At 42.4% G+C, this 12,113-nt stretch overlaps 1 protein-coding gene across 1 annotated transcript; it reads left to right on the top strand.

Moving 5' to 3' along the window:
* The first annotated feature begins 3,840 nt into the window (after positions 1-3,840).
* On the top strand, positions 3,841-9,804 carry CKS2 (CDC28 protein kinase regulatory subunit 2). Its single transcript, XM_007946329.1, has 3 exons — positions 3,841-3,899; positions 8,018-8,145; positions 9,752-9,804. Exons 1-3 carry the CDS (start codon positions 3,841-3,843, stop codon positions 9,802-9,804), a joined length of 240 nt encoding a protein of 79 aa, XP_007944520.1.
* The last annotated feature ends 2,309 nt before the right edge of the window (positions 9,805-12,113 follow it).

Raw genomic sequence — 12,113 nt, 5'->3', positions numbered from 1 at the left:
AGGACAGAGTAGAATTGCCCCACAGAGTTTCCTAGGCCATAATCCTTACAGGATTGACAGGTCTTTTCTCTGGCAGAACCACTGGTGGGTTGGAACTGCAGATCATTTGGTTACCAGCCAAGTGCTCAACCACTGCACCCCTAGAGCTTCCACCAAACCAACCAAAACCACTGCCATCTATTCTCACAGAAACCCTATAGGACAGAGTAGAATTGCTCCATAGGGTTTCCAAGGCTGCATGTCTTTTCGGATGCAAACTGTCTCACCTTTCTTTTGCAGAGCAGCTAGTGTGTTCAAACTACCAATCTGGTTTTCAGCCAAATGCTTTAACCACTGTGCCACCAGAGTTCTTCAAGGCTTCTTAAATTGCTCTAAATCATCAGTCAAGTGAATATCCCTCATTTATTGACTACCTTATTATCCGATATTTCACATTTACAATAGTGAAAAAAATCTATCCTATTATTTTGCACATTAATGATGTGTATCTGGCAGTAATGAATGATGCTTAGGTGCTAGCTGAAAGTAACACTGGCTTTGATGGTTAAGGTTATGGTCAATGCAGCTGGGCTATGATTCTCAGTAGTTTGCAATTAAGTAATGATGTAGTCATCTTCTATTTTTATATAACACAGATTTCACATGACCTAGTCTTTGGAACCTAACCATGTCTATAAGTGAGGAATGGGTGTAATGTCATTGCTGTGATATCATGCTGAAATTTTCACTTCATAACATTGGCATTTCTCATCAGCTGCTAACCAGAATGTCAGCAGTTCAAACCTACCAGCTGCTCTGTGGGAGGAAGCAATCTGGTTCTCTAAAGATTTACAGCTTTGGAAACCCAATGGGGGTCACTGAGTCAGAATCAACTTGATGTCAGTGGGTTTGGTTATTTTTTATTTATTTTTAAAATTGTGTTTTGGGTGCAAATATACAAAAGAGATTTTACATTAAACAGTTCATGCACATTTGATATCATAGCCCAATTAGAATCCCCAACCATACAAAACTCTCCTCCTCTCTCCTCCATGCCCTTATCTATGCATTCTTGTCTGTCCAGCTTTCCCTCTATATGAATGCTACCCCTCTGATGTTTCATGGTTAGTTGATTTAAGGGGTAATGAGTGCATTTCCATGGGGTAGGTGTTCTGCCCATAGGTCTTTCTGGTGCTGGGTTGAGGGCCAATCCATGGAAGTGAGTCCACTTCTAGGACTTAAAGATATCAGATTATCTTAATTTTTATTGGGGGTCACCAATCTCTATCCAACCAGTAATTCTGGTCATTTTGTTTTTTTGAATTTTTTTCCACAATTTTCCTCCAAGTCTAACCAGGATCTCCAATTTTGATCCCTTTCCACATGGTTGGCATTGGTAGTGGGGCACCATCTGGTTCTTCTGGTCTCAAGGTCATAAAGGGTGAGGGCCTCATGGTCGGTCATATCTTTAGACTGTTTCCAAAACCCAAACCAAATTCACTGCTGTCGGATCTGACTCACAGTGACCCCTCCTTGGGTTTCCAATGCAGTATCACAACAGAAGCAGATTGCCCAACCTTCCTTCTGAGGAGTGTCTAGGGGGTTTGAACCACCAGTCTCTACTTAGCAGGCAAATGCTTCAGGCACTACCCATCAGAGCTCTATTGTTTCCAAATTAGTTTGATTTTCTTCATTCTTCTTTGTTCCAGGCAAGAGGAGACCAATAGTTGCATCTTAGAAAGCCCCTTGAAATCTTTTAAGACCCCAGTGGCTACTTGCCAAAGTAGGATGGAAAACAAGATTTTTATGTACTACGTTGTGCCAATTGATCATGATGTCCCCTGAAACTACGGCCCTGAGCCCGCAGGCCCACTGATTCTCTCAAGGTGTTTGGTTGTCTCAGAGAATTTACTCCAACTCTGTCCTGTTACTTCTGTAATGGATGTGGATAATTTTGTAGCCCAAGTACATATGTAAGATTATCTTCAGCCAAATCTATACTTGGTATTTGGCTGGGTTTGGTTTTTGCTTTAATTTAAAAACAAAATTAAAAAAAAAAAAAGATTTTTGACAGCTACAGGATTTTATTTTCTTAAATTTTTCGTAACTTGAATTTTCACTATTTTTTGGACATTAAATTTTCCTCCCTTTTTAGGGAAACCATCCTTCTACAGAAATCTTTACAATTATTCTAGTTGGCTTCTTAGGATGAATTTCTAAGTGAGTAGTAACTGGGTTCTTGAAATACAGTTCTCCGAAGATGTACACCAGGATCAAATCCCCTACATCAGTAATCACACCTGAAAAATTAAGTTGAAAATAGTGGCATTACACAGCCTGGTTAAACACCCAAGAAACTGTTCCATTACTCTTGTGTTCCTAGGGAGAGTATGAACAGGAAATTTTCTTTTTCCCTCATGAATTTTTCAGTTGACCTCACCTTTTTACCACAGGCACCTCTTGGCTTTCCTCCAGGCTACTCCAACCCAGTCTTTAGTATCTGGCTTCTAAACGTTGGGAGTGCCTCAGAGGTTGATCCTCGCCCTCTTCCCAGACTTCAAATGGCTGGGTAACTTCCCCAAAGGCCCCAGGTTTAAGTAACTTCTACAACCCTTAAAGGCCTCGGGCTTATCTTCAACCCCGGCGGGGGGGGGGCGGGGAGGGAGATTCCTTCTGGCTGCCTACTTCAAGTGTCCCAGGACCCGTCATATTTGACTAAGAGTTGTCCATTAATCTTCATATCACTTCCTCACAGTCTCTCATCTTCATGCGAGACATCACTATCCAGCCAAGTTCCTCAAACATTCCAATAAATCTTCCTTACAGCTCATACTCTCCCCCTATCCAGTTCATCAGCTGTCTCCCAGATACTACCAACAGATCCCCTCTGCCTTTGCCAGAGGGCCCCCCCGTTAGTCAAAGGATTTATCTTCCTGCTGGAACTTGTCCAATGAGCTGTTCTCTCAACTGCCCTCTCAAAACCACTCCACACAGCGACTGGATCGAGCCTACACACACACACACACACACTCAGATCTCCCCTCAGGGACTGTCAACTGGTTCTTTCCTCCAAGAACCAGCAGATTCTTCAGGCGGAGGTGCCCGATGACTCCCCAAGACAGCTGGGTACCGCATGGGGCGCGTCCACGCTCCCTGCTCTCCCTGCTTTCCCAGACCAGGACTGCTCAGCAACCACGCTCCGCCTCACAACGGTCCATCACTACAACCTGACCGTCTAGCAAAATTAAACTGTGCGGCTAAAGGCTGAGAAGAATAAGGCAAGATACAGAACTGCCCCAAAACACCAGGCGCCTAGAGTACTTCTAACCCCCTGGTCCTTAATCCTGCCGAGATTTCCACTCCCGCCCGGCCCCGCCCATGACACCTCCCCAACCTCACCAAAACCGCGATACCCGAACCCACCCTGAGATCCTCCCGCCCCAACGGCTCCGCCGCACTGGAAAGTTCTAAAGTCCTGCGCACGCGCTCTGCGAGACTTAACGTCCCGGCACCGACCTTTGCGTATCATTCGCCTGCCTGTACTGCCCCCACGCCATAAGACTCTTTTAGTTCTTCTTTCTAGTGACTTCGCAACAGGCCTCTCATTGGTTGATCAAGGAACGAAACCCCGCGGAAGCGAGGCAACGATAGGCTAGGATCCAGACCCGCCTTCCCGCTGTTTGAGCACAAGGTGATTGGTCGGCGCTACTGTCCAATCAGCGTCGGGCTGTCTGATTCAAATCCGGAGCGTTGGGCCTGTGGTCGGTTGGTCTCAGTTGTGTCGTTGCTTTCGCCTGGGGCGGTTGTGTGGTTTTCTTCCACTGCTCTGTGACTTACCCGTGTAGCTGCGCTCACGGCAGGATGGCCCACAAGCACATATACTACTCCGACAAACACTTCGACGAGCATTACGAATACCGGTGAGCAGGCCCGGGAGTGGCGGGCTCAGACTTCGAGCGGGGCGGCCGGGATTCGGCGGGGCAGAAGGGGAAGGCCCGGGGCGCGCAGGCAGCCAAGTCTAGGCGGCCGGATACGGCTTCCTCGCGTCTGTCTTCGCAGGCCAGTTTTCGGCGCTGCCGCCACCCGTTTCATTTTCACCGGGTTGCGGGAATTGGGTGCGCGCCTTGTTTGTGTGCAGCAGCTCCGTCTGTTTTCTCCTTTTGTTCCCGTGTTTTTAAACAATAAAGGAATTTTGTTTCATAGGACCAGTTTCTCGTGCCCAGCTAATTGGCCCTCTAAACAAAACTCTCATAGATGGAAACGGGCGTAAAACCTGCGCAGCAACTTCGGAAAAGTCTTCCCGAGTCCTTGGCGACAATTCTGTGGGACATGCAATCAGTCTATGCCCGTCAGTAGTGAAAGTGTAATACCACAGTCGCGCTGTCGTCCGAATTCCTTATTCTTTGAACAATACAATGATTACCCAAAAATCCGCCTGAAGACTCTGTGTTTCTGATTTGCGGCCATGCTTTTTACTCACAGTAGTTTGTAAGAAGTTGAGACTTAGTAATCATGGAAAACATTGTTTCGTTTTTCCAGTTGCTACAGATAGTGAAACTTGTAATAACATGGAGTGGTAATTTTGGTCTGTTAACATAGCCGGAGAAAAACAGGGAATGACTTAATTTTTTCTTGTTTTCGAAGTTTGGGGAGCTCTGGCGGCCTAGTGCCTAAGGCATTTGACTGCTAACCCACCAGCCACTCAGCGAAGGAAGATTGCAACCTACTTCCGTAGAGATACCGCCCCGGAAACCGAAGGAGGGGTCGCCATGAGTCCGAACCAACTCGACTGCGATGAGTTGGGGTTTTTTTTTTGTTTTGTTTTGTTTTTAAGTTAGTGGTACTAAAAGTTACCTTGATGGGTATACCCCGAAAAATTAGCTTAAATATTTGTTTCCGGCTTTAAAGTTGAAAGTTTTTTATGAGTCTTTAATTGTTAAGAGAAAACATAATTTAAGGGGATTATTAAAGGGACTTGGTTGGGCTGTGTTTTTTTTTGTTTTCCTGTACATCGGCCAAATAATACTTGGCTTTAAGGAATACATGCTTTTGAGTTGTGAAGTGGTGCACTAAAACGTAGTTTCTGTGACAAACAGCTAGTATATTTGTTTGGGGAGGAAAAGCTTATTACAGAGATTTATTTGGGATATAGCTTCAATCTCCAGTCAAACCATTGTCTTATTGGTAGTAACTAGAATGTTGCATTCTGGGAAGCAACCAAGATGTAGGAGAGGTAAGGCCTAACGACTATAGCCAAGTAAAGTGACCTTGTTTTCTGTCTACCATTTTAGGGTAGATTCCCAGGAATGCTATTTGAGGAAGAAAAGACCTAACAGTAGATGGTCTGCCCCTTCGACCCCCGCTGGCGCCCTCCCTCATAGGGGCCCTAGGGGTGCATTAGTCAGGAGCTTAGCTGCTAACGGAAAAGTCTGCGGTTTGAACCCACAGCCACTCTGGAAGAAAGATGGTGGCAAATCGGCGTCCATAAAGGTTACAGCCTTGGAAACCCTATGGGGCAGTTTTATTCTGTCCTATAGGGTCGCCATGAGTTGGAATCAACTTGATGGCAGAGTTTAGGTTTTGTATAATAATGTAAGAAAATCCTGCCTTCTGGAATGATTTATTGTAATCTAGTATAAACTAGAGTTGATTTGGTACCTGGTCTTAAGTTGACCAAGTCATTTACCTTTATGAAACAGGATAGTAATTAATCTCCATAAATACTTTTAATAGAAAATCTATACTGAAAATAGAGCACTAAGACATGATTCAGAATTTGTCTATTTTGGTGTGCACTGTCTCATGACTGACTGCATTTTGTAGGGTTAAGCTTAGTAGATCCTTTGTTACTTACCTTGACTGTAGTTGTTAAGGGAGCTCTGGTGGCCTAGTGCCTAAGACACTTAACTGCTAACCACAAGGTTGGTGGTTCAAACCCACCAGCCACTCCTCGGAAGGAAGATTGGGCAGTCTACTTCCGTAGAGATAGCACTTCAGAAACCCAATTTGGGGTCGCTATGAGTTGGACCTGACTCGACAGCAGTAAGTGGGGTTTTTTCTGGTAGTTAATTCCTAGATATACTACCGTAGTGGAGAGAATATACCAATTAAAAAAAAAACCCACTTCCGTCGAGTGGATTCCAACTCATAGCGACCCCCATTGGGTTTCCGAGGTGGTAAATCTTTATGGAAGTAGATTGATTGTCCAGTCTTGCTTCCGCGGAGTGGCTGGTGGATTTGAACCACCAACCTTCTGGTTAGCAGTCAGATACTTTAGGCACTCCCTAGCATGACAGGCTCATAGTACTGTTAAATTTTGGGATTGTAGATAGTTTTAAAACTATATATGCAGTAAAATAGAGGTAGAATTCCCATGTGAGCTTGAAGCTACTTAAAAATTGTTTCCTTATCAGACTTTGCTGAAGAAGGGCCTATTGCCATATTTATAGAGGAAAATAGGGTAATTTTTTATTTCTCTCTAGACAGTACATTGATAGCTGTGTGTTTACACATATACTGCTGTAAAAATCAAAAGATATAAAAGCTAATTAATAGGATATTTCTTTCTGTGGAAGATAAATAGAGTAACAGATTACCTGTAGAGCCCTGAAAGTACATATTCAAGCAGCCTTCCAAGCATGAAGGAGGTAACTGGTATGTATTGCTGAGCAACACCATGTAGTTCATTGTGATTGGTGAATGTTTTAGGAACTATGATACTCAGTAAACATAGTTTGACTTGGTGACTTCAGGGCAATCTAGTAACAGTAGAATTGTTCCAAGGCTAACTTTTGCCCTCCAAACAAAACTTAAAACACTAGTCTGAGACTGGTTAGGTAAGTTGAGGACAGCTGGGTGCTTATGAAGAATCATAAGGTTTTTGTCTGCCAGAAAGTGTGACCCAGTTTGTAACTTTCTTATCCCTCAGTCAGCAGACTTAACATGGGTATTCTTCACTAGTCAAAAAATTTGTTTGATGACGATAGCTGACTCTCAATAAAAACTATTATCACTACTGTAATTGGTAAAAATGGTGCAGGGAGTTGACCTTAAAGATCTTTTTAAGTGGGAAGTGTGTATTTTAAGAATTTTACAAGGAATGCTTGATGGCTTAACATTGAGGAATTACTGCATGCTTGCCTAGGAAACAGAATATAAACAGTTTTGGCAATAGGTTAGTAACTTTTTGTTGAAAATTGAAGTATAAAGCAACGAAGTATATGACAACATATCTACTATAAATCTGTACGGTAGAGTAAAAGAAAACCAAATTAAGGTTTTTTTCCCCCCCTTTGTAGTCCAGGGCTAGTATGACAGCTTTATAATCAGGTACAGGCTTCTTACTGTTTGCCATCCTCAATTTATAATTTTGTGGTCCTGGATTTCTGCTTTAGCTTCCTGATCACATCACTGCATCCTAACTAGCAGAAAGGAGGGACAGAGAAGAGATAGGAGAACACATCTCATAATTTGCATATTTTCTGCTCATTATTGGCCAGGATATAGCCAAATGGCCAGAGTAATTAAAGGGAGGTTGGGATGTTTTCAGTACACGTCTGCCCAACTTAGATTTTTGGGTTTTGTTCCTAAAGAGTGAGACAAACTTCCAATCTCTTAGAAAAATATTACCCTGAATAAAATGCCTTCTGCTTTTAGCCTGCACACACTTAACTATCAACAATCAGAATTAAAGGTAGTTCTCAAAGTAAAAAGTAAATAAATAATCTGTCCGGATCTGACTCATAGCAACCTCCTTGGGTTTCTGAAGCGGTATCACTACGGAAGTAGATTACCCAATCTTCCAAGGAGTGGCTGATGGGTTTGAACCACCAGTCTTCATGTTAGCAGTCAAATGCCTTAGGCACTATGCCGCTAGAGCTCCTAGTTCTCAAGATAGAGCTGTTTTAAATAATAATTTTGAGTGTTTTGAGGATAAAACATTCTGTTGTAACTATCACAAATAAGTATATATAAAGTGATCATAATTGTAGGAAAGCCGTGTTTACATAGAGTACAAATAACTTGTATTTTTTAACAGGCATGTCATGTTACCCAGAGAACTTTCCAAACAAGTACCCAAAACCCATCTAATGTCTGAAGAGGAGTGGAGGAGACTTGGTGTTCAACAGAGTCTAGGCTGGGTGCATTACATGATTCATGAGCCTGGTAAGTTCTGAAATAAAGTAAAACATAACTGAATTAACATAGTAATTGTTGTGGTTATTTAAATAATGGTATTTAAAGACATTTTGCCATAAGTGTATCTTAGATGTTGGTGTGTCCCCTCTTTTAAAACTGAGAATTTTAAGGCAAAGTAAGTATTCAGAAATTGATGCAATTGGAAGTTGTCTCTTCTTTAGATTCTGTTTTGCTACTTGCCAATACTGCCAAAGAGATGAGAGAAAATAACATTTGATTAACGATTCTAAGTTAAAGTTAGATTTTACGTTTGGATGTGTAGAACAAGTCATCTGAAAGATGTCAAACTAACCACTAGGTTTGGACAGTGCGTTTCTTTCTCTTTAAGGGATTGTTAGGTACCTTCAAGTAGATTCTGACTCGGGCAATACCTGTGACCGGGTAGAACTGCCCTGTAGGCTTTTCTAGGCTATAATCTTTATGGGAGCAGATTGTTGCTGGGTGGTGTCAGACTGCCTTAAACTAGACTAAAATTTTAAGGGGCTACATTCTACTTTTAAATTTCAACAAATCTAACATAAAAGGGAGCTCTGGTAGCATAATGGCTAAGGCACTTGACTGCTAACCAGAAGGCTGGCGGTTCAAACCCACCAGCCGCTCCTCGGAAGGAAGGTTGGGCAATCCTACTTCAGTAGTGATATTGCCTCGGAAACCCAAGGAGGGGTCGCTATGAGTCAGGGCTGACTCGACGGCACATAACAACAACAACAATGCTTGGAATAGAAGAATGTGAAGAGATGCTGTGGAAGCTGAATTAGATGGAACTGAAGCCGTCTCGGTTTGTGAAACTTTGTTAGAGAAAAATAGACTTAAGTTTTCTTAGGATTACATCACGTAAGCATAGCAAAAGATCTTTCTCAGAAAAATATAAAAACAATTTAGAACTTAGTTATCGATTCCTGGACCCATCTACTAAAACATTCTGGGGATGCCCCCCACACACACATTTTTACAAGCTTGCAGGTTGTTTTTGATGTGTGTTAGTGTGATACTCTTACTACTTTTCAGCATAGTAAAAGGAACTCTGCTAGAGTATGGGTAGGGCATTTGGCTGCCACCCAGAAAGCTGGGGCCTTCAAACCCCCCCACCAGCTGCTCCATGAGTAGAAGATGAGGCAATCTACTTTCATAAATATTTACAGCCTTGAAAAACCCAGTGGCAGTGGCTCTGAGTCGGAATTGACTCAAAGGCAGCGGGTTGGGTTTTTTGGTGGTGGTTGTTTTTTAAATAGGTTGCTGATTTGAATAAATAGTATTCTCACCATAGAGTTTTCCTTCCTTTTTTTCAAAGGAGTTGAGATTCTAAAAGTACAAACCATTTTCCCCACTAGCTTTGTCTACTTCTCTTTTTTCCAAGCACAGAAGATGAAACTAAAATACTGCTGGGGGGAATGTTCTCATTGTTGGGCTTCCTTTTTATCGGTAACAGTGACTACTAACACTTTAAGCCAGTTTGATCAAGTTTATTAAGTAACATTATTTATCATAGATTTAAATTCATTTGATAATTCATTGAATATTTGTTAAATAAAAATTAACTATTAAAATGATATGTAACATTTTCTTTCCACAGAACCACATATTCTTCTCTTTAGACGACCCCTTCCAAGAGACCAGCAAAAATGAAGAGGATCTGGGGATTGCCAATTAAATCTTTTTCAAATTTAATGTATATGTGTATATATGGTAGTATTCAGTGAATACTTGAAAAATGTACAAATCATTCATCCATACCTGTGCATGAGCTGTATTCTTCACAGCAACAGAGCTCAGTTAAATGCAACTTGCAAGTAGATTACTGTAAGGTGTTTAAGATAAAATTTCTTCTAGTCCATTTTTCTCTTAATATAAGTGCCTGTTTGACTCTACCTGTTAACTTTTGTTTAATAAAATTGCTATGTTGCATTTATCATACTGGAAGTTATTGAGTTATATTTTCTTAAGGTTAATTTGTGACTTTTGAGATAATTCAGTGATTTTGGTTTTACAATTTTAGGCCTCAGAAAATAAACTTAAAAAAATAACAACATACTAATTTTAAAAAGCGTGGCATGATTGGGAGTTCTGTTGTATGCCACCATATCGGCGGCAGGAGTAGGTCCAAGTGATACAGGTTGGATTCTGAAAAAAGGATGAAAAGGCCAGGTAGATCAGATTAGGTTTTATTAAGGAACTTCTAGACGGTGGTCAATGTGAAGATTACTCTGTCAGACACCATCATCCTGGGTTAGATGTTGCTAAAGGCCAAGGAGGCCACATCTTCTGACCTCCTCTAACAGCACAAGAGGAAAATGGAATCACTATTAGTAGCCCAAGGCCCATTACTGTGAGGCCAGACATGCTACATCCCTCCAGCTCTTTCACCAACCCTGACACTAACCGCTCCTCCCGTAGCACCCACTACCTTTCTGCTGGGTTCAATAATTTCGCTACAGTGGCCATACAGAATTGACAGATTATGGGGTTTATTAAGGAAGTATCAGGCTACTATTCAAGTTCAGGAAAAACCCTCAGTCTCTCAGCCAACAGTCTCTCTCCCAGCAGTGCATGTCCCTCGGTGTCTCACTCAGCAATGCGTGTATCTTGCATCTCTTTCCCAGGAGTGCGTGTCTCTCTAAGCAGCATGTACTTCTCAGCCAGCAGAGAGACTTCTGCCTCTAGAAGGCCTCCTTTGGAGCCTGGCAGAGTGGCCAAATGAGCCAATCAGAATTCTAAGCACGTGAGAGAGAGAGCAAACTTCCCAGAACATTGCTTTGTGCTGCTCCCAACAGAAATACCCCAGGTGGATGATTTTAACAATCAGAAACTACTCAGTTTCTCACAGCAAATTCCACCATGGAGTTTACGGAGACTTATGGCTAGAAAAGCCATACCAGGTAATTTACTATACCACAGAGGTCCATGCACAATAGGGGTGGGTGTTTATGTATCTCACTTACATGTAGGGGGAGCTGGGGCTAGGGAAGTGTGTTTTTTTGCTATTTAATAGGTTGCAATTGACATTACCATGAAGTCATGTATTTGATGTTTTTTCCTGGCCCAAGTCACTGACTTCTCTCCCAGAGTCCTTTGCAGGCAGAAACCATCTTCTACTCAGGGCCCCCTCAAGACTACTCCTAGTCTAGGAGAGAATAAGCTCACATTTTGACTAGAGGCTGGTTTTATGACCCCATTTAATTCACTAAGAATTTAAGAGCCAAAGAAAGACATGTTTAAAAAAGTAAGGAGTGGATTTATTTTTTTCAAGATTATTGGCTTAACCAAAAAGTCTGGTTTGAGCCCATCAGTCATTCCATGGGAGGAAGATGAAATGCAGTCCCCATCCTTAAAGATTTGCAGTCTTGGAAATCCTCTGGGACAGTTCTGCTCTGTTCTATAGGATTGCTGTGGGTAGGAATTGACTCATTGCAGTGGGTCTACAGGTTACAATTCAGGATGAGAAACAAGGATACAGATACTTGATCAGGACAGGCTCTTAGTAGTGTCCATAGGCACACCTGTCTCTGACTCTTCCACCCCTTGGCCCTTTTTGACACTTGCTCAGGTACTACTACTTAACAAAGCTCTTTCAGCTCTACTGATAAGTGCCCAGAGGCACCCTACTGGCACAAGAGGTACTTAGCTCTCCTTTTGTAGGTTTGCAAACTTAGCTCAACCAGTGCCCAGAGGCACCCCACCCTGAAGGCACTCAGCTTTTTTGCTCCATAGCTGGGAAGCCCACCACACTGCCATCTCTTAACTGATCTGGTTCTGTGCTGAATCTCTGGCTCCGCTTATTGCCTTCTCCCTGGTGTTATAGTTCACTTTCTCCTGGTTCGAGGAGGTTCTCAGTGCAGGCATCTTGGGTCCAAAGGACGTGGCACACTCCTGTCTCCCCTCAGTGGTAGTCAGGTCCCTGCCAAAGTAGCTTTAAATGAGCCAACCATTAAGTATAA

This window comes from Orycteropus afer, unplaced genomic scaffold (assembly GCF_000298275.1).
Source record: "Orycteropus afer afer isolate SDZICR_OR568_19922 unplaced genomic scaffold, OryAfe1.0 scaffold00156, whole genome shotgun sequence".
Taxonomy (NCBI): Eukaryota; Metazoa; Chordata; class Mammalia; order Tubulidentata; family Orycteropodidae; genus Orycteropus; species Orycteropus afer.
The sequence above is the reverse complement of the archived record's forward strand: the minus strand, read 5'-3'. Positions and strand labels throughout refer to the sequence as shown.

Excerpts from the sequence above, each read along its gene's own strand:
- CKS2 (XM_007946329.1), top strand. The coding sequence starts at position 3,841 with ATGGCCCACAAGCACATATACTACTCCGACAAACACTTCGACGAGCAT. Across the intron at positions 3,900-8,017 it reads GACGAGCATTACGAATACCG|GCATGTCATGTTACCCAGAG; the intron begins GTGAGCAGGCCC and ends ATTTTTTAACAG. Across the intron at positions 8,146-9,751 it reads TTACATGATTCATGAGCCTG|AACCACATATTCTTCTCTTT; the intron begins GTAAGTTCTGAA and ends TTCTTTCCACAG.